This window comes from Hipposideros armiger, unplaced genomic scaffold, assembly GCF_001890085.2.
Source record: "Hipposideros armiger isolate ML-2016 unplaced genomic scaffold, ASM189008v1 scaffold_253, whole genome shotgun sequence".
Classification (NCBI taxonomy): Eukaryota; Metazoa; Chordata; class Mammalia; order Chiroptera; family Hipposideridae; genus Hipposideros; species Hipposideros armiger.
Genome location: NW_017731603.1, coordinates 682,700 through 708,327, shown reverse-complemented (window position 1 = coordinate 708,327; position 25,628 = coordinate 682,700). Strand labels below are relative to the sequence as shown.

General features: G+C 57.8%; 1 protein-coding gene across 9 annotated transcripts in view; it reads right to left on the bottom strand.

Moving 5' to 3' along the window:
• The window catches only part of SYT7 (synaptotagmin 7), a 60,879-nt gene that overhangs the window by 1,358 nt on the left and 33,893 nt on the right, over window positions 1-25,628 (bottom strand). For 2 of the 9 annotated variants that reach the window (XM_019656028.1, XM_019656027.1), the window contains exons 4-12: window positions 25,188-25,319; window positions 24,027-24,251; window positions 19,802-20,170; window positions 15,800-15,922; window positions 10,820-10,955; window positions 6,391-6,661; window positions 3,096-3,265; window positions 2,486-2,600; window positions 1,762-1,961 (exon numbers count right to left, since the gene is read on the bottom strand). In XM_019656028.1, coding sequence (XP_019511573.1) covers window positions 1,762-1,961; window positions 2,486-2,600; window positions 3,096-3,265; window positions 6,391-6,661; window positions 10,820-10,955; window positions 15,800-15,922; window positions 19,802-20,170; window positions 24,027-24,251; window positions 25,188-25,319 — 1,741 coding nt within the window. The remainder of the gene's footprint in view (window positions 1-1,761; window positions 1,962-2,485; window positions 2,601-3,095; window positions 3,266-6,390; window positions 6,662-10,819; window positions 10,956-15,799; window positions 15,923-19,801; window positions 20,171-24,026; window positions 24,252-25,187; window positions 25,320-25,628) is intronic. The other 7 variants (XM_019656031.1, XM_019656029.1, XM_019656033.1 and 4 more) reach the window with 7 other exon arrangements.

Here is a 25,628-nt window from a genome sequence, read left to right as displayed (position 1 = left end):
CACATGACCTCCCAGCCTTGTGACTGGTGACTAAGAGCATAGGGCTCCCTAAGCTACCCAGGCCAAAATTGGAACAAACTCACCTCCGCCTTGCTTCAGCCAACAGAAGGTAGGACTGTTTCAAAAGGTATCTAAAGAACACCCAACTCCAAAAGGCTAAGCTACAGAAGAGCTTAGCAATAGATATGGTTACTTGGCCCTTGGCTTGAGCTGGTCAAGGAGGGGCTCATTGGGCCCCAGCCTCACTCAGCACAGACGGTCCCGCTGGGTATGGGTGATGACATCCTGGAGAACTGTCTCACCTGTGATTACAGAGCAGCCAGCCATGTTCCCTGGGCCTTGCTAGGTAGCAGGCAGGGCCAGCTCTGCTCTTTGAGGCATCTACTCCCCTCACCCCCAATAGCTAAGTTCTCTATTCCCATCTTCCGAGGGGTGCCTCCACCTTGGCCCCCTTCCCTGTGGGGACCCTTTCTTGTTTCTCTCACACAGGGCAATGCCCTGGGCGACCATGTCTCACCTAGCTTGCTCCTGGCATCTACCCTTTCCCTCCACCTGCCTGGATCACTGGCTTCCTGCACTGTTCCTGGTCAAAACTCCATGTCTGAATGGCTACACATGCCCTTAGTAGGGATGTTTCGAAAATAACTTTTATTATAACAGTAGCTAACATATACATTCCAAGTACTGTGCTAAGCATCTCCCCTGTGTTGCTGACTCTTCCCAGCACACTGTGAGGTTGGGACTCTCTTACTCATTTCAAGAGGAGGAAATGAGCCTCTGAAAGGTTATGACTGTTAAGAGGTAGGGCTGGGAGGCAGCCGGTTAGCTCAGGTGGTTAGAGTGCAGCGCTCATGGTACCAAGGTTGCCGGTTCGATTCCCACAGCTGAGTTGTGCCCTCCACAACTAGATTGAAGACAACGACTTGCCTTGGAGCTGATGGGTCTGGGAAAAACACACTGTTCCCCAATAAAATTTATTAAAAAAATAAAAGAGGTAGGGCTGAGACCTGGATACCGGCAAACTGACTCCCAAGCCCGCACTCTCAACGCTAAAACATAAATAAACACAGGAATAACATTTCAAAGCACAAAAATGGAAGTGTTTATGTCACAGAAGCACATTCTGGAAAAACTCAAGGCCAGGCACAGATTTGTTTGGCTAATGTATGAAGAGGAGAGGTCATTTTCTACACAGACAATGTCTACATATCTCAGGCAACTCTTATACCACCCTGTGAAATGCTGTAGGGTCAGTACTAGTAGCTCCATTTTACAAATGAGAACACTGAAACTCAGAGATGCAAGTGACTTGCCCAAGGACACATAGCTGTTTAGTAGCAGATGAAGTGAAAGGCAAAGCCAAGTTTTTGGAGTCTGACTGCAGCTTTCAACACTACCCCCCACATAGCTCACTCTCTGCTGATGGGAACCTGGGTAACATTGCTCCCGAGGTCCTTACCCTGAGGGTCTTGTCCAGAAAACTCTTTTTGGGATCCAGGCACTTCTTCCTCACACTTACTTCTTTCCCTGCCCTTCCAGCGGTCTGTCCTCAGCTGACCCATCCACAGTACAACACTTAGGGTGGATCCCATCCAATCTCCTCATTTTCAGATGAAACAGAGGTCCAGAGAGGGGAAGGGACTGACCCTATCTCTCCGGCTGTCCAGCCCTGCGCTCGGCCACTATGCCTGCTGCTGCTTGTCAGGACAGACAGTTGTGGGGCGCCAGCTGTGTGCATCAACCCACCTGCCTTGCCCCTACCTTGCCGATGACGTCATTGCGGCTGAGCCTGTCCTTGTCCATGACGGTGATGATGATGGTCGTCTCCCTCAGCTTCTCCGTGGGGATATCGAAGGCAAAGGACTCGTTGAAGATGGGGTTCAGGTTCCTCTTCATCGTCACCGTCTTCTTCTTCTCCACCCGCTTGTCCTTGTACATCAGCCACACCTTCACGTAGGGGTCTGGGAAGGAGGAGGGGAAGGGTCAGAGGGGCTCCCCAGTATCCCCTTCTCCCTCCAGGTGTGGAAGCTGGGGCAGGAGGAGCTGTGTGCTTTCTGCAGGGGGCCAGGAAAGCCCCAAGCAAGAATGGGGGGACCTGGGGGATCAGCAAATGGAGGAGCTGGAAGGGACCTCAGCCATCACCTAGGGTCCTCCTATGAACTTGAACAAGGAAACCGAGCCCCACAGAGGCCAGGTCTTGCCCGAGGTCACAGACAAGTAGTGTTGGAGCTGGAGTTGAAGTCAGGTTTTCTCACCAGTGTCCCCTTCTTCCCGATTCTGGGAAGGACAGAGTCCAAGATGACCCTGACTCAGAAATGCTCCAAAGGGGCCCACCCAGGGCTCTAGGGTGGAGGAGTTGAGACTGGAGGTGGGGCTTGGGGATCGGGAGTGAGGGGCACAGAGCGGACCCTGCTGCCCACATCCAGCATGACCCCCATGTCACCAGACCCTCCCGTCTGCCCTTTGCCTCGAGGAGCCCCAGCACCTGATGTGCCTCCGATGTCCATGGCTTTGAGGTTCCGGGCTTTGATGATGTTCACGATGATGGAGTTGGCAGAGGGGTTGTAGCAGAGAGACAAGAGCAGCTCCCCTCGGCTCCCCTGGGAGGGAGAGACAAGGGGAGGGGTGAGGCTGAGCTGTGGGGGGCTACTCCCCTCATCTCCCCTCAAAGGGAGAACAGGAGGGGCGCAGGGACTAGGCGGAGGGAATGGTTATTGAGTTCTCTGGCTGGCCCCACTGCCCCAGGCCCCCTCCACCCTGACGTGGGTGCTCACCCCTTCTCTGTCTGCCACCTCTGTCAACACTTGCTCTCCCCTCATCTGGCAGGTCTGTGCACCGCCCCCTACAGGGCTCCCACATCCTACCCCACGCCCTGAACAGAGCCCCAGCTTCTTTAACACAGCTCAAGCAAGTCCCCCAAGTGCCAAGCCCCAGCGCTGAGACCGCTGGTGGGAACTGGGCTCCATTGGGGCCACCCATCTGCACCCCTTCCCTACAGCACTCCTGACCTTCCTAAGGTTGAGGGGGGTCTAGGACTGGATCTGCCAGCCCTGACCCGTCAGCCCCTAGCCAGGGGCCCTCAGCTGCGGCCTTACACTCCCATCGCTGCATGGCTTCAGATCCTTCCAGAAGGTCTGCATCTGGGTGAGGTCCACCTTGTTGAGGGGGATGGACACCTCCCCAATGGGGTCGTTGCGGCTGAAGCGGTCATAGTCCAGGACCTGGAGGTAGAGGACCCTCTGCACCACCTTCTCGTAGGGAAAACCTGGGGGACAGACAGCGCAGGTGAAGAGTGGGGCCACCAGGCCGTGTGGGGTAGGAAGGCCTGAGACGAGCAGGGCTGGTGACTTCCCGCGGCCGCCCTGCCTACGCACAGCACGCCACACCTGAATTCAGACCTTCCTGAAGCCTTAGCAGGAACTGTCATTGTCTCATCTGTGTCTCTCTTGACAATTTTGAGGTGAATGGTATCTTGTCCTTTTTACAGATGAGGAGACTGAGTCGGCTTAAATCACTTGCCCAAAGTCCCACAGCTAATAAAGAGCAGAACTGGGACCATTCATTCACTCATTCGTTGTGTGTCCGTCTTGGGGGCCGTGCCATGGCCCTCCTGCTCTCTGCGCAGCCCTGCCACTGCCTGTCATCCTGAGGCAGGTCTGGGCAAGCGGCCCTGCCTGCGAAGCCCCCGGAGGCTTCGGGACAGGGACACGATAAAGGCACAGAAAGGAGTGCACGTGCTTCCCGTTCTCCTCCTTCCAATGGTCAGCCCGTCCTCCCGTCTTTCCTCAACAGGTCCCACAGCTGCCCCCTTCTCCACTGTCCCCTCCCTCATCCAAGCCACTGGCACCTTTTGCCTAGACAGTCACCTGTCGTCAAACTCCCCGTTTGCTCACTTCTTCCTACAGCCCATTCTCAACACGGCAGCCAGAGTGAGCTTTTAAAAATAGAAATCGCATCATGATACTCCCGCTTAAAGCCTTTCAGTGGCTCCCAGTGCACTTAGAATAAAAGCCGTGTGCCCTGCCTTGGCTTCAGCTCCTTCCACAACTTGGCCTGCTGTCCTCTCCCCCCTCATCTTGTGACCACTCTTCACTCAATGACTGGGTTCCGGCCACACCAGCCTTCTTCCCGGCCTTTCCTGCCTCGGCAGCACACACTGGCCCCCACCATGGCCCATGTCCGCTTTCTTTCCTGGCATCCCTGATGGGGTCGGACCCCCTGTTCCACATTCCAGCATTTTCCTTTCTCAGCTCATATCCCAGTCTGTGATTTATCTGCCTATTTCCTTGAGTGTGACTCTCACTAGGCTAGGATTTCCAGGAAGGTATGTATCTCTGTACTCCACCACCGGATCCCAGCGCCTAACACTGTTTCTGGCACGTAGTAGGCACTCGATAAATATTTGTTAAGTGAATCAATAATTGAATAAATGACTAAGTGCCAGTGAGATGGCCTGATGGAGCAGCAGGGGTGAGCCGGGTGGAGCGGGAGGGAGAGCTGGGCCGGGAGCTTGGATGGAAAGGAAAAGGTCCTAGGGAACCAGGGGAAGGTCTGAAGCTGGAGTCACTGGGCCTCGGTAGGAGGGGTCAGCCTGGGAGGTGCAGAGGACGCAGGCCAGCCTGGAGGCCTGCGGGGATCAGATCCTGACCCAGGGTGTAAGCAGAAAGGAAAGGACACTTAACACCTTAGCCCGACCAGACAGAGAAGATGAAGAGCTCTGCAGGATTCCAGAGATGCTAGAAACACAGAGAAGCCTCTGACAGGGGCAGATACAGTGGAAGAGGAAATCCTGTGTTCCCTGAACCCCTAGCCTCTGAATTCCTCAGAGCCCTTTCCTCCTATTGAGGGGGGCTATGTCTTGCTCATCTTGGAGTCCCCCAGGGACCTTGCCCAGCTGACCCTTGACATCTATTCAGGTGAAATGCATGAGGACAAGTGTGCTGGAGATGTTGGAGGTTCCAAGAGGTCCCTGCCCCCGAGTTAGCTCTCTTCAACACCAGAGGAGGCGGTCTCCTAGCAGGCAAACTCCTATTCATCCATCACAACCCATCTTGAATGGCCCCTCTTCTGGGAAATGTTCTTCAGCAACACCAAAGGGAGCTCATACTAAGTTCCTGCAACACACGCAACATGCAGCGTGTGGCTTAATTATCTACACATTTATGTCCTCCATTCTACCAGGAAGGCCTTGAGGGCCATAATTCTGTTCTGTACCCCCAGTACCCAGGACAGTGCCCCATTCAGAGCTAATGCTAGGTAAATGTCTGCATCAGGGACCAGTGATTTGGAGCTCTGCCCATAAACCTTGACCCACCAACTAGCTTCAAACCCCTCCAGACAGCTGAGCCTTTTGCTGGCTGAGCCATCTCTTAACCGGCCCCCACGCTGCCTGGGGAAGAGGAGGGTCCCAAAACATACAAGCACCCACTAGCTCACCCTCAATGATTTATTTAGTGGGTGAGCTGGCTGCCACTTTGGGGAAGGGGTGGGGTGCCAGATGGCTAGGACACCAGATGGAAGAGTCCGTGGGGCACACTGAAGGTTCCAGAGAACTAGGATTTGTTCTCACTGGTTCAACAGGGGGTTGGGAAAGGTTTATGGCTTCTCTAAGTGGGGAGTAGGGTCTGGGCACCCAAAGAGCCTGGGACAGAAATTGCTCCCTGATCGCACACCAGCTTCCTGGTTACTGTGACTTCTCAGAGATAAGAGATAAAGAAGGGCCTGCAGGAGACAGGACATTTCCTGGGCATCTGGAGGGGCCTGTCCCAGGTGGGGGAGAGGGGTCAGAGGCTGGGGACAGACGAATGTTTTTAACATATAGTAGAGTGTTTTCTGCATACCCGGCACTGTCGTAAGTGCTTTTATAATTTGCTGATTTGAAACCAAGGCACAGAGAGGCTCAGAAACTTGCCGCAGGTCACACAGCTAGTGAGTGCCAGAGCTGAATCCAAACTCAGGCAGCCTGTGCTATGGCCTGTGCTCTTAACCAGTACCCTAAGGCCACTCCAGATGCTCCACCTCTCGATCCTGTGGGTGCCTCCCTTCCTGCCTGCCCTCCTCAGGATGAATCCTGTGTTTGAGCTGAAGTCCCCATGGTGGCCCAGCTTTACTCCTCAGCCTTTGGATGTGATGGCGGCTCCACTCGGTGCTGTAACCTAATCCCAGCCAGACACAAAGTGCATCAGGTTAACTGGGCAAGACACGTGCTGTGTAGGCGCGTGCAAGTGCCCGTGTGTGTGTGTGTGTGTGTGTGTGTGTGTGTGTGTGTGTGTGTACAGCTATACATGTGCATTTGTGCTTGGGGTCACATATGTACGTGTGTGTGGTTGGGTGGGGGAATTGTGGAGGGGAAGAGGGAATTTGGGTGGGCGGGGGTGGCACCAGTCTCACCTTCGAAGAGGAAGGTCTCATTCCAGTGGGGGTTCAGGTTCTTCCTCTTCACCTTGGTCTCCAGCTTGTGCTTCTTGTCTGGCAGCAGGTAGATCTTGACAAACGGGTCACTGGTGCCGCTGAAGTCCTTGGCCGGCAGCTCCTGGGCCTTCATGATCTTCACGGTGAGCGTGGACTCCTGGAAGTTGTAGCCAACACTGAACTGGATCCGGCCCAGATTCTCTCGGCTGCAGCCCTCGTGCGCCTCATCCTCCTCGGAGCCTGGGGAGAGCTGGGGGCGGGGGAGAGGTCGGCATCGTTGGGGAGGGTTCTGCTTCCACAAAGGCTCCACTGCAGCCCAGCACAGCTAGAAGGCCTCCCTGTGCCGGAGGCCAGGCCAGCTGCTGAGGGCCGCACTCTCCCTCTGGTCACGATGTGGGGGCTGGTGGGGCCCATCCCACATTCACAGCATGGAGAGGCTGCTCAGGCAGAGCGCAGGTGCCTTGGACAGGGTCACACAGGGAGGGTGGGCAGAGCCCCTGTCTGCTGAACCCCAGGGCAGTGTGCACCCCTCTCCCCAGCCTCTCCTGGGTGTCCCGGGTCTGCCACCCCCTCGGCTCTGCCACAGGCTGCCTCTGCCTCCCCTCGTCACGGCTCGGCTGGCTCACCCTGCACCCCCAGCTGCCTCCTCCAGCTTCCCGCCCTCCCGCGGCCCTGCGGGGACATTTCTGTGTATTTTGTGAAATACACCAACACAAAAACTTGGGCTACCAAACACATGAGGGAGATTGTTCATATCTCCAAAGGCTTTTTTGCTGTGATGTTTCTTTGGAAAGTGGCTATCTGGGGTTTTGCGGATGATGCAATTTACAAAATGAGAGTCGAGTTTTCCGGAGCAACGTCTATTTGTGTAAGGCAGAGATACTAAAAAAACACAGATTCCCAGGCCCATTCCCCACCTAGTGCCTGATGTGATGGGGCTGGGGAGACCTGAGGGTGGGGTGGGGAGGGCTGGACTGCAGAGTAGTTTAAAAGGAGCCTCAGGTGTCGGTACTGCACAGCAGGGCTGAGGACCACTGGCAGGGAGGGCGACAACACATTCAGCCCCCTCCCCCATGGGTGGCACTTGGGCCGACCCAGCCACTGACGGACACGTGGAGGGTGGCACGCGTGTCCCATTCCCAGGCTGGCTCTGCAATAATAGGAAGTAATTGGGGGGAGGGTCTCCCAGCCAAGTCTTCTCAGCTGTGGCTGCTCGTTGGGCATACCCGGGGAGGTTTTAGAATCCTGCCCACTCTCAGCCACTTGGGTCCCACCCCAGAGCCAGAGGGTCCATGTGGCCCAGGCGTCCCTGAGTTAAAAGCTCCTCAGGTGACTGGATGAGAGCTGGGGTGGGGCTCCCGGTACATTTCAGATGAAATTGATGGCCTGTTTTCTCTCCCCACTTCCCCCACAGGAGTCTTTTCTGTGCCCCCTCTTTTCTCCTGGAGAGGTGGGCCCAGGCTCTCAAGTATTAAATAATACAGATGACAAGAATACGTATAGTGTGCACCTACCATGGCAGAAGACTCTTACATCACCTTCTTACTCAATCCTGACCACAGCAGGCGAGGCAGTTATCACCACTCTAGCTGAGGAGACCGGCTCAGAGAGGTTAAGTCACACGCCCAAGATTGCAAAGCCATATGAACCCTCTCTGACTTGAAAGCCCGCTCTTTCCATGAAAGCAGGTCCACACCCCAGGGCCATGTTGGGACTTCCCCCCAAGCCAGTGAGGACTCACCTGCCCCAGGTGAGAAGTATCCAAGTCATACAAATAATAGTAGCTGCCATGTGCCTGGCCCTGCCCTGTGTCAGGTGCTTGGCCCTCATACTCCCTGCAGCACCCCGAAGAGGCCCGCATGACTGTGCTCCAATTTGGTTTGGGGCACAGAGAGATTACTAACTTGCATCAAGTCACCTGTGATTCAGTAGTGAGTGGGAGCTCCAACCCAGGTTAGTGCCAGCCATGAGTACCCTGCCAGCTGCCCTCACTCTCACTCAGATCCAGTGTCTGGGACCCTCACCAGCCACAGCCCTGGTCCCAGCTGGAGCTGGAAGGGGAACTGAGTGCCTTCCCCAGTCTTCCTCACAGTGGAAGAGGGTCCCCCCAGCTCCTGCCCCTCAGTTGGATCCAGGTACCCCCGCAAGCTCCACGCCAGGCCCGCTGAGAGTGTGGCTCCCCTATCCAGATGCACGTTTCCCCTGGTGAGCCTTCCCTCTCCTCGTACCAGCCCACGCCCTTTGAACTTGTTTCTGCATCTGCAGGGTTCCTGGGAGGGTTAAACAGGCCCACGTTCCTTCCATAGTCCTGCTCCACAGCCGGGCCGCTGCCACTGATGTCGTGGAGCCTGCAAAGACCACTTGCCCCTCCCCGTTCCTCCAAAAGTTGGGGTGGAGTTCCTGGTGACTGGAGTCCAGGTGGCCCCAGACCCACCTGAGGACCCTCTCTAGTCACTTGGTTCTTGGCTCCCAATCAAGGTAGTCTGGGGGAATGGGTGGGCCAAGTGGGCTTCACCTTGGAAGCAGGCAGTGGTTTTGTGCCTGTTCCCAGCCTTCCAGAACCACAGCCATGAGCCCTAATTAACCAGCTGGGGCAGCTCTGGAGCTGTTTCCATGGCAACTGGCTGGCCACCCCCCCCCCCACGCCCCAAGGGAGGTGCTACGTGAGTTCTTGTAGAAGTGAGCATCAAAAACCTTTCGGGTGGGAGTGGGGAAGGGGTGACTCAGATGTAGGTGTGGCCAGGCCTCCTTTCTAACCCCTCCCCGCAGTCCCTTCCTCTGGCCAGCTGTGGGTACCTGACTCCTTCTCCTGACCCCCAGCTTATGACAGCCTGGGGCCTGGAGATCAGACCGCGGTTTCCTTCTTCACCCTGCTCCTCTGTATCATTACTATTGATGCCAACGACCTGGCTTTAGCCTTGGGCTGGCCCATTAGACCCTGCCTGCCCACCTCTGAGCCTCCGCTGAGAGTGCACTGGGCCTGTGTTTCCTTCCACTGCCTGTGGCTGTCTGCCCCGCCCTAGTGCCAGCAAGGGGCAGGCAAACTGGCTGGGAAGGCGCTGTCCCTTCTGGGAACCTAGCTACCGGGAAGCTGTAACCGATTAAGAGACTGTAGGGAGGCAGGACAGACTGCGGCGATGGCCTGTCCAGAGGAGACAATGGCCGGGCCATCTACACGGGTTGGGGAGGATGGACAGGAGGGCAGTGGAGGGCCAGGCATGCACCTGGGAGGTGGGGAGAAGGGGAGCGGTGAGGAGGCCCAAGGGAGACCAGATCCGGAACAGGGAGAGTCTGATGCTCTAATCTGCATCTGAGAGACATGCAGCCTCTGGGCCCACCTCAGGCCTGCTGACCAGGGATCTGCATTTTAACAAGATCCCTAGGCTGGGTTAGAAAAGGGCAGGGGATGGATGGTTAGAGCCAGCCGGGAACCCTAAACAGCAAAGGGTGGGGCTTGGGGGTTCTGGGAGCCTCAGGGAGAGTGGGGGCTGTGTTGCCAAGGCAGTGAGCAAGGGAACTCTGAATTGAATGATGTCGGCATCTTCCTTCTCTCCATGGGAGGGAGGGCGGAGGGAACCTAGTCTAGGAAGAGGAAGTGACTAGTCCCAGGCCATGTCCAGTAGGCACACGGCAGGCATTAGGCTCCCACCCTCACACCCTCCCCAAGCCTCCCTGGGCCGTCAGAGCTGCCAAACCCTTGCCCTGACTCCAGCTTGCAAAGCTGGAGCCTTTGGAAAGCACGGGCAGGGCAATTAGCTGTGACTCACTGATGCCACCAGGGGGTGCTATGTAAAGCCACAACCTCTGCCTTGGTCAAAAATGCCCCAGAACTGTAAGGCTGGGGTCCAGGTGGGGTTGGGTGCGCACAGGAGAACCCCAGCACAACTGTCCCCTCATAAAGATCAGGACCAGGGGGTTCCTCCACTCCTGTTCTCTGTGGGCTTCAGCTGCCCCCCCCTCCAGCAATGGGGGTTGGAGAAAGTCCCTGGGATGGAGATATGAGAGGCTCCACCGGAGGCCCTGCCTCAGAGCTCTACTCAATCGGAAGCCACTCAGAGAGAAGGGGCAGCTTCCGCCCCAAGTCCTCTGTCCACTAGCCTTTTCTTCTAGGACCATAAAAATATCTCACGCGAGTAGGTTTTCTTTGGCCCCTTGTTCAACCCAGAGAGGCTGGAGGAAGGTGAGTGTTCTTATTCCCACTTGAAAAATGAGAAAGCCGAGACACAGAGAGGCTGCTTTGGTGAAAGAGCTGGGAAGAGAACCCAAGTTTCGCTCACGCCGTCACCATGCTGGTTCCCTTGCCTGAGTGGATGAATCCCACAATGTCACCAATTTCTACACATCCCCCTACCCCAGGTCTCCCAGCCCAGCTCTCCTGCCTGGGTCCCAGGCCTCCAGCCCTTCTCACCATGAGCATCTCGCTGGTGAGGGAGTTGACAAGGTCTGAGACGGAGGAACGTGGCTCGGTCCGGCGGTCAGACTCATCGTGAGGCGTCTGGCTGGGCACTGGGGCTGTGTTCACTGCCTTCCCTCCTGCAGGCAACCTGGGGGCAGGGGGAGTCCGAATGAGCATGGCTGGAGGTGGGCTGGGCTAGGCGCCATGGGCCTGGGTGGCAGTAGGACCTTCTCTGAGACCCAAGCAGCTGCTACCTCCTGTGTCCAGTAGGAGCTGTGCTCTGGTCCACAGGAAGACCTGGTCTCCCCCCGCACCCCACCCCAGTGTGATCCTCCTTGGCTGTCCCTGTGGGTACTGTTTTGTGGGTTGCTCCCACTCCTGTTCCCCAGAAACCCCCGAATCCTCCAGTCGCTGCTTGCATGGTGCTCTCTGAGCAAGCCTCCCTCCCCAGAGCGCCCCACCCCCGCCCCATATCCCTGCTCCCCCCAGCCTGGGAGGGGGAGCGTCCAGTTGCCTCTCTGCATCATTACCCTATGCAAATACACCCAGAGTGCCTATCTGGATGCCCCACCTGTGTTCGTTCAGGCTCAGTGAGAACTTAGGTGCCCTTCAGACATGAGACTGACCCGGTGAGGTCAGGACCACTGTCCACACAGCTCTGCCCAGTAGAACTTTCTATGATGACAGACGTGTTCTATATCTGTGTTGTCCATGTGCGGCTACTGAGCATTTGAAATGTGGTCAGTGCAACCGAGAACTGAATTTTTAATTTTGTTTAACTTAAACTCATTTAGATTTAAATAGCCACCTATTGGATAGGGCAAGTCGTTACCCTCTTGGTCCCCAGTCCCCACCCGTCTCCCACTCTGAGGACTGCACACTTGAGAAGGCTCTCGCCCAGGGTCAGAGAAAGACAAAGCACCACCGAGAAGCCCCGGATATAACCGCTCTGCCCCGCCCTGTCTACACCCCATCTGCCCTGTCTACACCCCATCTGCCCTGTCTACACCCCGCCTCCATGCTGTTCCCAAGCAGCCAGGCTCTCTGGCCTCGGGGCTGGGTGGTGAGCCCAGGCTGTGTCCAGCTGGGACTCAGGAAGGGGGCACTAAAGCCTGCCTAGGGACCAGGCTGGAACAGCCCATGAGGAGAGGAGGGGGCAGGCAGTGAGTGAGGAGGAGATGGGGAGATTGGCAGTGTGGGGCTTGGGACAGGCTACAATACAACAGCTTTGAGAGTACCAGAGCCAAACTTGGAGACCACACAGGCTGGACACAAGCCATGGCCCTCAGTATGGACCAGCCACCAGCACACAGTCGGCCACGCAGGCACAGACAGACATGCATGGAATATGCCAGGCCCTGGAGGGGAGACACCAGGACCCAACAGCAAGGTATGTGTGCACATGTGCATGCACACAAACACGCTTGCGTGCGCCACACACACACAACACACACACACACGCACACAAGCCCAACAGACACCTAGAGGAACAGGGAGAGAATGGCACGGGGGACAAGGCAAGTCAACCAGAGCAGCAAGATGACACACATACAGCGATGCGCACACTTCGATCACGAGAGGAAACACATTTGGGCATGCCAAGGTGTGCTGGTGAATTGGGACGAACTGAAACAGAAAAAGCAGGGAGCAGTCTCAGGGACAGGCACCCTGAGAATCAGACACACGACGCACCTGCTGTGAGAACCTGGCCTTGCCTGAACAAGGCGGAAACACCCCCACTCTGCCCGGGGACACACGGGCGCCTATCCCAGGGGCTCGGCCACAGCAGAGCACGCGCACACACACATGGACACACATGTGCGGACACACACACGGACACACACGCGCGGACACGTGCTTACGCAGGCAGGCACAGGGAGGAAGAGGAGACTGAAATAGCTGGAGAGGTAAAGTCAGGTTAAAAATAGAGGGGGGGAGGAGGAGAGAGCGGAGATTGACTGCTGAAGGTATGAGAAAGTTGGAGTTCTTTTGGCCACACCACAGCGTCAGCACAGCTGCAAAGCAGCCTGGGAAAAGATGGTCAGCGCCACTGAAGCTATTGGAGGTCACAGAACAGAGAGAGACAGAGAGACAAGTGCACAGAGAGGCAGAGGGAGAGGCGGAGGGGCCCGTCACTGGCCCAGGGACATCCCTGTGAGGAGCAGATGGGAGGAAGGAGAGGGAGAGAGAGGCCAAGAAAGGTTAGTTGGAGACGAGTGAAGAAGGCTGCAGGGTGGACAAGGGGACAAAGAGGAGCGAGGCGGCCGAGAGGAGAGGCAGAGAGGAGGCGGGGGACACACACTGCAACAGGAGAAACATGGTGGCTTTGGGGCAAGGTGAGCAATGGGGGTGATCAGGTCCCCGCTCAGGTGGGGGTGGGGCCATGGTGGAAACCATTTGGATCCCAAGAAGCAGTGGTGAAAGGGATGGCTGAGAGCGAGAGGCTGGGATGGGTGCAGGGCAGAATGGGTGACAGTGGAATGGGCACAGCAGGGTGTGGGCGCTAGGGGCAGCTTTGGCCTCCCTCCTGGGCCCAAGAGCATTTTGAAGTTCTTGGGGTCCACTGTGCTGAGGCCCAGGAGCTGAGGGATCCTGGATGGGGAGTTCCCCATCCAGCCACCAAGTATCCTGGGAGTAGGGACAGTGACCAACCCTCCCATCCCGTGTTCCTTGCTCGATACACCCTCTTCCTGCTTGGGACCTGGGGTGGCTGCTCCTCCTCCTGGGGTCCTTCTGTCTCCAAGGGGCCTACGGCTAACAGACCTCGGGGGCTGAATGTTCTCCCCAACAACAGCCAAGGGCCACCCACCCCTTATCCCAGAGACATCTGGCCAAAGGGCAGCTGGGTAGAGAAGGGGACACGGAGGCAGACGCTGAAGGGGAAGGGACAGCTGACCCAAGCCTACCATTCCAAGGTCCAAGGAGCCAGGAGCCCAGAGGGGTGGAGCCTAAGGTGCCTGGGGCCCGGCGGGTGGTGCCAATGCCAAGCTCAGGATGGGGAGAGTGCTGGGAAGGAAGCGCTCGATTCTGGGCACCCTCGCAAACACCCCAGAGGCCATGAGAAACGAGCATCCAGCATGGGATGGGCGTGACAGGTGGGAATGGCATGGGTCCACTCGGAAAGTCAGGCTGGGTCGGGATGAGGGCCCACGGGCCTCCACCTCCACACCCACCTTTCCCAGGAAGGCAGGGGACAGCTGATGTAATGATCAAAAGGGATGGGTGTGTTAAAACATGGAGTGAGACCTAAGTGGCAAAGAGGTAAAAATAGGCTGCGGTGAAAATGGAGCCGGTTAATTAACACACGGGTGATGTGAAATCTCGTTTCCAGCCTGCATCTGCTCCCTCACGCTTCACACCTTTCCAGGCAAGGGGCTCAGGTGCTTAGCAGGCTTTCCGAGGGCTCCAGCCCCCTTCCTGCAGCCTCCCAGCCTGGGCCCCTGGCCCTCTCCCCATGGCCCTCGCTCTGGCCTGCCTGTGACCCAGCTCGGAGGACCCAGCCCAGGAAGCCAGGACTCCTGTAGCACCAGGTGGGTTGGGGGTGGCAGGCTGTGTTCCTCCCGCATCCCAGGACTTGGGCTCATGGTGTGATACCATCTGCACCACCGAGTGAAAGAACTGGTCCCACTCTCCCCTCCTACTCTCTGGGGACTTCCGACTTTGCCCGCCATGGACATGTGGACTTGGGTGGGAAGGCATGAGAGTGCTGGTCTCCAGAAGCCACCGGAGGGGCAGGCAAGTCTCTGCCTACCCTTCCCTAACCCACAGGCCCCTGGCAGCACCTTGGGACAATTCCTTCCTGCACCTAAAGGCCTCCTAACGAGCAAGCGTCAGGGTCTCCGCCTGGCTGACAAGATCTGACAAGTGCCCCAGCCCAAGGGCTTGTTCCCTCATTAGAAGCTTAGCAAGCCCGAGCCGGAAGGGTCAGCCTGTCCAATCCTTCATTTGCTAGACAAGGAAGCAGAGGTCCAGGAGGGGCTGTGACATGCCCAAGGCCGCAGAACGAGCTTCACCGGAGCTAGGAGGGTGTCCTGGCTGCCAGGCCACATGCTCGCCTGCACTGCAGGGCTTTGGTCTGACGAGAGGCAGACCTGACCAAGGGGAGGAGCCCTCCGCTTGTGACTACACGTGTGTGGCCGGGCCCAGCCTAAGGTCAAGTGAGAGGAGGCAGCCAGGCCAGGTGTAGGACCACCCCGCCTTCGAGATGCTGACGGAGCCCTGGGACCTCCAGCCTTTCCCAATCCCCTTCCCCGCGAGAGTTCTCCACACCCTTCCCAAGATGGGGACATGCTTCCCTGATGGCTGTGGACCGTTAAATGCCCAGCCCTGTGCTGTGGCCACATAGGCCCTGGTCCCCCCAGGGCCCTGAGGGCCAGCGGCAGGGCTACCAGTGACAGGTTGTTCTCGGCCCCTCACCCTATCACTCCTCTTGGTACCTTGGGCTCAGGGGCTGCCTTGCTGGTTCTTTCTGGTCGGCAGGCCTCTCCCATGCCCCAGACCCTCCCCTCCAGGGGCTCCTCTTCCATCAGCCGAGCAACCAACCGGTCACACCTCTGCATCGGGGTGTGTGACCATCACCCCAGCGGGGACCTCCAGGCAAGAGGGAGGTTGAGGTGGCGGGGATGAGGGAGAACAGGCTGGCGCCCCTTCCCTAACATCCCCCCCATCCACCAACCGCCGGAGAAACTGGGATTTCTGGGTCGGGGGTGGGGCAGAGATGAAAGATGAGGAGGCAGCAGAGGGGAGCCAAGCAGGATGGGGCAGAAAGGCTGGCTTGCTCCGGGCAGGGCAAGCATGCCCGGGGAGCAGGCTTGATCCAGAATGGTCCCAGGACGGCCGCACTGGCCTCAGACCCAAGGGACACCACCAGGGTGGCCGTGTGTGAGGGCACCGCCGGGGGAGGGGCCGTCCTCCCGCTCCAGCATCCATGGAAGACACACCGCCTCGTCCAGCTCTGCCGCCGCCACCGCGGGCCCTCGCCTGAGCGCGTACCTCCTGTCCCCCTGAGCGTTCTGGTTCTGCTGGGTTCCTGGGTTTTGCAGGTCAGGGATATTGGCAAAGTCATCCTGTTCCGAAAGCCCTAAGACCAAGGATAGCACCACCATCCGGCCTTCCCTGCCCGGGGTGGGCAGCCCACCGGCCGGGGAGAAAGGAGGTGGCCCCATGGGCAGGGCAGGGAGGGGAAGGAGACAGAGACAGAGACAGAGACAAAAAGAGAGAAGAAAACAGCGTAAGAAACTGGCCCTGCAGGAGAGAAACCAAACTTCAGCACTGTCAACAGTTGTAGAGCAGAGTGGGGTGGAGGCAGGGAGGGAAGGAGGGAGGGAATGGAGGGGCGGTGTCCGTGGTCTGAGACCCAGCTCACCTGGGCACCAGACCAAGATTCTCTGGAGACACAGGGAAGGGGCTGGGCAGAGGCCTGCTAAGATGGTGTGTGACTAGGACGGTTCCGAGGGGACACTCAGCGAAGGCTGAGGGGAGCAGAGCCCAGGCCCTGGGACAGCAGACTTCCAAAGGCTAATTCATCTCCAGCTGAACAAAGGCCCGGGGCTACTGGCTCTGGCCATCGGGGCCCCTGGGAGGAGGGGGGAGGGGCTCTGTCGCCATCTTGCTTCAGGACCGTGCAGGCAGGTTTGGGGTCCCAGCTGGGCACTGCACACTGTGCTTATGGAAGCCCCTCATAAAGATATCTCTGGGTCATGGTCAGCCAGGTGTGCTTAATAGCAGCTTCCTCCCCCAGGTCCCTGGACACACAGCCCCTCGGAGGGGAATGGAAGTTCCTTCCGGCAGATGGTGCATTTTGGCCATTGCGGGCCTTCTCCTGTGTCCCCCATCCTGGAGATCCAGGGAGTAACCACCAAGGCTTTTGGGTTCAGTTCAGGGGCTATTCTTTGGAGAAGCAGTCCAGCAGGAACCAAAAGGCAAAGACGGAAAGAGAGAAAGTACAGGAACTTGGCGAGGTCTGGAGAAGTCCAGCAGGACTCGAGGGAGCCTGTGTCTTCAGCGAGGGCAGTCTGGAAAAGGCTGGACAGTCCCGGCAGAGCGGCGCGGGCAGACAAGGAGAAGGTGAGCCCCTCTTGGCGTTGTCATGTGGGCAGCAGCATGGGGCCAGAGGTCAAGGTGTGACATGTTTAGTGTGGAGCATTCTTAGAGAACCACTGGGCAACTGCAAGCTTGCCTGCCATTTCAGGGATAAACATGGCCTGCTGCCCCTCAGAGCCATTCGAGTGCGTGGGCATTCTCTGGGTACTTTGTGGCGCTCCTCCTGCACTGGGTCTGTCATCCGACAAAGGGAGAGGAATTCTCAGATGGGGCAGGCGTGAAACCCATCTCAAGAAGAGCCAAGGGAAAGATGATAAACTTGGTGGCACGTCCCAGAGGGGGATGGATCTTGGGAAGCCTACCACTTCCGCCCCCATCCAGGAGGGCGAGGAAACGCTAAGCAGCTGGCAAGGCTCTTTTCTAGACAGGTTATCAAAAGGGAGCTCTTAGCAGGTGAGAAACAGCCTCTGAGGGGAGGGCGGAGGCACCCGGGTCTTGGAAAATGAGAGCTGGCAGTAGGTTCTGGGGAGGGGAGGAAGTTAACTGGTTGCACTGCCTACTCTGTCTTTGTGTCTTTGTCCTGGGCACGGTCACTCCAGGCTGACGCTTGCACTGGCATCTAACTTTTGGGAAACAATCCCTTCCCTCAGGACGAGTCCTCACTTTCTTTGTTCTCTGCCCACCGGTACTGTTTTAGAGTTGGTAAAATTCCATTTGCCTGCTTGGGAGCTGGTTGAGCTGGGGGAAGGCAAACCCAGTGAAAACAACATGTTTCTCCTTTGTTAATGCATTTTTCAGATACTCCTTTTGCTTTTCTTAAAAACAAAATGGCTCCTCTGCAGAAATTCCCAATTTGTCATTATCTCCAGATTGCAAGCCACAAGGGCGAGAATGGGGGGCAGCAAGACAGGGAGAGTTGGGGAGATGTGGTGGTGTTGGGGGGATCACACCCATGAAGCAGGAGGAATGCCTTCCTCCCTGAGAGAGGGGGGTGGGATCTTGGGGGGCCTGGCTAGCCCTCTCGCTCTGACCCTCGACATGGGCCACCCGTGCTTAGGTGAGTGAAAGGCCTCAGAAGCTAAACTGTAAGGCAGGGGTCCGGGGGCCGCAAACTACAGCTGGTGGCCTATGTTTGTACAGCCCACGAGCCAAGAATGATTTGTACATTTTAAAATGCGATTGAGACTACATGTGTCCCGCAAAGCCTAAAATATTTATAACCTGCCCTTTACACAGTTTGCTGACCCCTGCTGTGAGGGACTACAAGCCGGAGGAGGTGTGGGGTTGGGTAAGCCCTGGAGGTGGCCAGCAGGTGAGGGGCACGAAACTGCAGTGGGCAGAAGCAGCGTGGACAAAGGATGCTGGCACATGAGAGCCGCTCATCAAATCCTAGTTGACTAGGGGGGCGGTAGGCAGGGAGGAGGTGGTGAACAGGGGCTTTCCTGTAGCTGGCTCCTTTCTTCCCAGAGCCTGAGGATAGCCGCTGCCCCAGTCTGATGGCTGCCAGAACAGGAGGCAGGGTGGTGGCTGTGCAAGGAGCAGAGGGGTGCAGGGGACCGGCTGGCTCTGTTCTTTTCAAGCCACAGCAGCAGCAATTCCCTCGATTCTCCTAACCCACGCCAGCGCCACAGCATCTGTCTCAAAACAAACTGTGACCTGGAAGCCAGGAGGCTCTGTTGGGCATCTTGTCATGCAGGCATCCAGCTGGATTCCCAGGGGTCCTTGGGTCGGGGAGAGCCCTAGCGGATGCGCTGCGCAGAGTTGCCAAGTAGACTCACAGGCAGCATGTCTGGGCCAGGCTGGGGCCACAGGTCACTTGCACCAGAGTGGGAGGCTGGTGTGGTAGAGCCTCTTCTGTTGGGTGCCTCTGCCAGGGAGAGCTTTCCCGTGTGCCCGGGAGATTCGGGCTCGGGTCTCAGTCGGAGAGGCAGGATGGTGTGAGGGACCCGCTTGCCTCCAGCATCCCCACACCTTGCCAATGAGCTGGGCCTTGACCTTGGCCTTCCCCTTCCTCCTCCCTTTCTCCTCTCCCAGGCTTGGTGTGCTGGTCTCCTGCTTGCGAACACCGCTCCCAGGAAAGAGCTGGCCAAGGGGAATAGTCCCCAGAGCCTGGAAGGAAGGTCATGTTAGGCCCGCAGAGGTGGTGGTACCGGGGACAGAAGCCCAGGCCTGCCCTGCGTCCTGAGGGTGAGCACAGATGCCCAGAGGAATGCCGGGGAGAAGGCGCCCTGGGTGGGTGGGGGGGTCCCTACCAGCGAGAGGGGGAGGGAGGCACATGGCTGGGGGAATGGCTAAGGTGAGACACTGATGGTGAGTTGTACCTCTCGGACTTGTACACCTGAAATAAGGCTCTGATTTAGAAACAATGTTCTCTGGAGCTTTGGGAGGAACAGCCAAGGTTTGTCCTTAGGGGATGGGTCATTACGGGAGCCAGGCCAGGAGCTGGAGGACAGGTGGCTACAGAAGGTCGGGGAGACAGAGGACAGGGGAAGTGAGAGGGAGGGAGGAAGCCGGGGCGGGACGGCGAGCAGAGTCGGGTTACAGGGAAGAAGTAAATTGGAGGGGAGGAGGCAGGGCCTGGGAGGAGGGGGGGACAGAGGTCACAGGAGGAGAGGGTGAGGCTGGAAGGGAGGCCACCAGCAGCAAAGAGGAGACAGATCTGGGGACCTCAGCAGCTCCCCTAGTGTCTCCACTTACTTTTAGTGGGGAACTTCTCTGAGTCCCGAGGCACTGAGGGTGGGCTAGGGTCCTCAGAGGGTGGCTCGGATATGAACCCTTTCACGGGGCGCTTCAGGCTCAAGCCATGAGCCGTAAGAGACTGGGGAGGGCGTGGCCGAGCTTGCTTGGCACTCTGCCCAGGAGATGGAGGGCCAGCCGGCAACCAAGGAGATGTAGGGGGAAGATGCTGGGTCGGGGAGGTGGGGGGTCAGCCCGCTCAAGGGGGGGACTTACAGGAAGGATTTCATGTCCAAGCCTCGGTTTCGAATCTGCCCCACCACGTGGTCCCAGCTGCCTGGGTTGGAGCGGCTGCGGCCACCGGCCGCCCGGTACTTGGAGCCAGCGGAGGTGCCCTGCCGAGCCTGGCCCCGGCCATAGGCCCGGGGGTTGTGGCCCGGCACCGAGGCCGTGTGGGCCTGCAGCTGGCCTAGGCTCTGGCTGGTGGTGGGCTGGCTGGGCTGCCGGCCCCGCTGGTGTTGACTCAGCGGCTGCTGCAGGCTCTGCTGCCGCATCAGAGTGCGGGGTCGCTGGCATTTCGGCTCTCCCGTGGAGCTGGGGATAGACTCAAGGGTAGTGGCCGTGGACAGGGTGGAGTCCTCGAAACTTGGGGCGGGTGGAGGAGAGGAGAGAAAGGAGAAGCAGGTGAAGGGATCACAGTGGAGGAGAAAGAAGTCTAGAGCCAGGACTAGGAGGCCCCAGTGCAGGATGCGCTCTGCCAGACCTCGCCAGGCCTCCATCGCAGTTGTCACCGCTCGCTGCTGCTGCTGTCGCCGCTGCCACCACCTCACCAGGAGGCCACAAAGCCCCAAGCCCACCCTGAGGCCCTCAGGTGGGCCCCGCCCAGCCCACCCTCTGGCCTTGACTCAGCTCGCGCCCAAATTCCTCCTGTCTGAGCTGACTTCTCCGCTGGCCTGAGTGGGCCATGGAAGCTGCAGAGGCTGCTGCGTGGTGAAGGCGGGCCCTAAGGCCCTGCGCTGCCTGTCATGTTGGAATGGGAGCGGATGGATGGAGGGAGCTGCTGCCTGCCACCCGCTCCCGCTGTCTCACGGTCGGGGGTGGGGGGGACCCCAGGAAAGTCTGCCTCTGTGTTCTCAGTGCTCCTAGCCTTTGGAGACACAAGAAAATCCAGGCCAGTGCAGAGCTGGCCTAGTAACACATGGTGATTCGGGGAAGGTGGCAATTCTTATGCTTTGTCCATGGAAGCCGGGAGTGTCCTCAGGCTCCCAGGCCTCTGCTCTGTGGCCAGTGCTGCCTCAGGATTCAGGCTCTGGCACAGATCTTTGCCCTCCTTCCAGGGTTCTGTTTCTGAGGTTGTGTCCCCTCCTGGTATCTTGGAGAATGACTCCTAGTTAGAGGAGGGGACCTTGGAAAGGAGCAGATGAGGTGGGAGCTCTAGGAACCGCTCGTCTGAACACTTTGCCACAGTTCTGACGGAAAACAGCGTGACTATCGTGTCCTCTATGCATTTGAAAGAGGGCACCCGCCTCAGGTCCACCAGCATCTCAGAAAAATACCGGGATGGGGGGCGGTGGGGGGGGGGCGAGGACAGACAGGAAACACATGGCTGATCAGAGGCAGGATGAGGTTAGAGACATAGGTTCAAAACCCGTCTCTGCCACTTCCTAACTTTGGAACTTTGGAAAAATGAGTTTACCTCTCAGTTTCTTCTTCTGTGAAATGGGGCTGAAAAATATGCTGAGCTGCTTCTGCCACAGGGTTGCCATGAGGACCTAATGAGGCCGGGCCAGGGATGTGTGGTACAGTCAACTCGCCCTGTGGCAGCTGCAAATACCTCACGGAGACGGAGATAGGAGGAGCCAGAGACTCCTGGCCTCCCTGGGCAAGCTGCCTGCTCCCTGCCCTGGCTAGCGAGTTCAGCACATCTGACAGGCAGGGCCAGGGCCTCAGCGGTCCCAACGTCCTCCTCCTCGGTTCCTTCCCTCTGTCACCCAATCCAGTGGACTAGGGCAAGGAATGGGCCCTGGCCTACCTGTTTTTGGAAATCAAGTTTTATTGGAACACAGCCACTGTCATGAATTTACAGGCACACCTGGTTTCACGGTGCTTATGCTTTACTGTGTTTCACAGATACTGTGCTTTTTACAAATTGAAGGTTTGGGACAATCCTGGGTGGAGCCAGTCTATCAGTGTCGTTTCTTTTTTTTAACCAATAAAGTATTTTTTAATTAAGGTATGTACATTGCTTTTAGACATGCTGCTATTGTACACTTAATAGACCACAGTATAGTATAAACATAACTTTTATATATGCTGATAAACAAAAAAAATTCATGTGACTCGCTTCATTGAGATATTCGCTTCATTGCGACATTCGCTTTATTGCCACAATCGCTTTATTGCAGTGGTCTGGAATGGAACTCCCAGCATCTCCAAGGTTTGCCTGTGCATCCTGTCTATGCCTGCTTTGGGGCTACAATGGCAAGAGGCTATGTGACTTGCAAAGCCTACGCATTTCCTACCTGGCCTTTTACAGAGAGAGCTTTCCATCTCTTGATCTAGGGCACCAGGGCAGCCACGTACCCTCAAACTGCCCAAGGGAGGGGACCCCAGGGCCCTTGGAACCGCTTTCACCACTGCAGCCAGACCTCAGCTTTGCTCACCCCCGAGCCTACCCTAGGAACCAAAGGACAACAGTTAGGCTGCCCCTGTGGGCAGAGAGAGAGAGAAAGAGAGAAAAAGAGAAAAAGAAAGTCAGGGAATAGTAAAGAGAGATAGAGATAGAAATAGAATAGAAAGATAGAGATAGAGATAGAATAGAGAGGTAGAGATAGAGAGATAGAGAGAGAGAGAGAGAGAGAGAGAGAGAGAGGTGCAAAACATGGCTTTAGCTGGGGTCTTGGAGCGGGCAGCAACCTTGCCTGGCTCAGGCCTGGAACCAGTGCTACCACCAGGGGCAGGCCCAGGCCTGGCTGGCCAGGTAGGCTCGCAGCTCCCCGGGGACAGACCGAGGCAGGGGGAGGACAGCACCTGGGCGGCCGCCTCCTCCTCCTTGCTGACCTCATTTTGGTTTCCTATCATATCCAAAATTAGTCCAATTTACAACCTCTCAGTCACAGGAAACTAAAATTGGTTCCTCCAGGCCTCGAGCCAGCAGAGGTATGGAGGTCTCAGCCAGCCTGGAGTCTGTGGCCGGAGCAGCTTACAGAGGGCGAGGTACTGGGTCTAGATCTCAGACGGGATGTGGAGCTGCCCTCCAGGACCCTCCTGAGGCCTGATGTCAGGGGTAAAATTGGCCTGTGTTCCCTCAGGCCAACAAGCAAGAGAGACCTGAGCACAGTGGGCCACCGTGGTTCCAACGGCAGGAGTCACAGGCCTTTTGAAGAGAACCAGAAGGGCCCAGAATCGAGGCAACAGGATAGCCCAACAGCTAAGAAAGGGTCAGCGCTGCTGGCCTTCTATGTGAGAGGCTGCTCCCTTAGCTGGGAACAAGGCAGTTCTAATAGCTGACAACGGAACCTATGTCCCAATGGGTGACAATGGTCATAGTTCAAAGGGTTCAGAGCCTGGAAGGGCTCAGTGGTGGGGAAATGGAAGGTTCTAAAAGCCAAGATGAGAATAAGGCTTCCCCATGGTGGGGCAGAGGGGAACATACTATCTGCTGAGAATAGGGGCCAGTCCTACATCCATCGCCCAAGAGAGGGACTGACTATCTGTCTGGCAAGCTCAGACAGCTATGAAAAAGAAAATAGAAATTCTGTCTGATGTCCAGACCACCCTCATCAGAAAAGAGAAGCTAGCTGGGGCTCAACAACCCAACCTCCAAAAACACACAACGCCAACAGCTGGCAGTGGGACAGCCGGCTAACCACAACTGGGACAGCCAGTGAGGATGGCTGAGGCTGAGGAGGAGCCAATGGGGACGGCCTGGCTGTTCGTGCTGGGCCTACGTAACAGATGGTGCTATGGTACAAGCCCATGGAGTCACCTGATGGTCAACAATGGAATGGCTCAACCTCTGGGTCTAGAGCCATCTGCTGGCTGTAAGAGGGAAGGCCTGGTGACAGATGAGTGGCATAAAACACAGGCTGAGAGTGGGCCAGCTCCCCAAGGATGGAATGGTCCAATGGCTGAACAACCACAGGCCTGCTGCCCACGGAGGGGTGACCTGAAGGCTGAGATGGGGCTGCCAAACAAGGAGGATGGGATGATCCAAGGACTAAAATGAAGCTGCCCCTGGGGGCAGAAAATGGAATGACCTGGTCACCGGCGAAGAGAGAGACTGATGGGGGCAGTAGCCAGAGGCTGAGATGCGACACTGTATGGCTGTTGGTCGTGCTCAATGGCAAGGACGATGGGCGTCTCGTGAAGTAATGGAATGAGCCAGGGGCCGAGGGCGGCACCTCTGGGGGCAGCAGCGGGCATGCCAGGGGTCCCGCTGTCCACCTTGGTGGGGGCAGGCCTGAGCTCACGCTCCGGCAGCCGTGGGGCCATCACTCACTTGGACAAGTTGAGCTTCCCTGCGGCCAGGTGGCTCTGCACCGTGCGCCAGCGGCCTCTCCCCGCCTTGCCACCGCTGCCTGGCTCGCTGGGGGCAGTGCCGCCGCTTCTCAAGGCGTCCTCTCCAGGTGGCCGCACCGGTGCCGGCTTCTCCCCCAGCCGGCCTTCCCGCTCCACCGCCAGCCCAGCAGCAGCGGCCACTTTGGCGCCTGACAGGAGAGTGCCACTGGAGGCACGGGCGAGGCAGCCGGGCCAGAGGGGCACGGGGTGGCGGTGGGGGAGAGAGGGCAGGTCACACGTGGGGGTGGGGAGGTAAAAGAGGAGGAAAAACAATAACAGATAAAAGGAAGAAAGAGACAGTGAGAGAGGAGGAGAGGGACAGACGGACAAGAGACAGACAGAGAGAGAGAGAGAGAGACATCAGCACTGCAAATGGGTTAACGGCAGAGCCTGCAGAAAGGAGAGAGGGGAGCCAGGGGGCCGGGAGTCGGAGAACAACGCACCACACAACGGAGGGGGGCCCCTCCCCACCGCCTGGGGCAGGGGCGGCAGGGGTTGGGGGAGGGCAGCCACCTCCAACTCTATCCCACAGGACAACGAAGGGTTAGCGGCGGAGGAAGAGCGGCTGTCCAGGCCAGGAGGCCCCCAGGCAGGGAGAGAGAGAAAGCCGTGTTAGTCAGAGTTCATCACCACCACCACCATCACCGCCAGCACCGCCACCACCGCCACGACCGACCACCGACCACCACCGAGCAGCCAGGGCAGCAGCACACAGCAGGGAGGACAGCTGAGCCACACCGGGAGGGAGGGACCAAAACGGGCAACCCCATCCTGACTGCACAGCGCGGGTGGGGCCGTGGAGGGGGCTCTCCTGTGTGGCTGGCCCTGGGGGGGGGGCTGGCTTAAAGTGATGAACAAGACAGACATGGTCCCTACCCTCTCAGGGCTTATGGTCTAAGTGGGGGGGCGGGGACAGGAGAGGGGCAGGCAGACAAGGGGGGGCAGGAGGGGTTGCTCGTCTCCATGGTCAGCCTGCCCATGGGGTGCATGGGTGGGGAAGTGGGGGAGGGGAGCAGGAGGGGGAGAAGTGAGGGGCTAGGAGGGGGAGGAGGGCGTGCGCGGATACTAGGTACATATGATCAAACCAGGTAAAGTCACTCACTTGAGGGACAGTCGTGGGTCGCCATAAGGGGCGTAGGGTGAAATGTTTAGAATAAACTCCTTGGGAGGGTAGGAGCTCCATTTCTGCTGCACTGTGCTCTCATTGTTATTCCAAAAGTCTCTGTCTAGATCGCTGGAGGGGCAGAGAGAGAGGGGAGAAAACAGGGAGATACAAGAAGAAACAAGAACTGCCAGTCCTGCGGGGCAGAGGGGCGGGGCTGGGCATACAGAGGGCAGGGTGGGCCAGGGTCGACTCCTGCGGGAGGAAGAGAGGTGGGCAGGCTCGCAGCCGACGCCCCTTGCACACACGCACGCACACGCACACGCACACGCACACACTGGAGGGCAGAAGCCGAGCAGAGAGGAGGCGAGCTGCTGGTGGGCCGTTGGAGCCTCACACCCTGGGAAGCTGGTGGGAGAGAAAGACGGTGAGAGAAGAGGG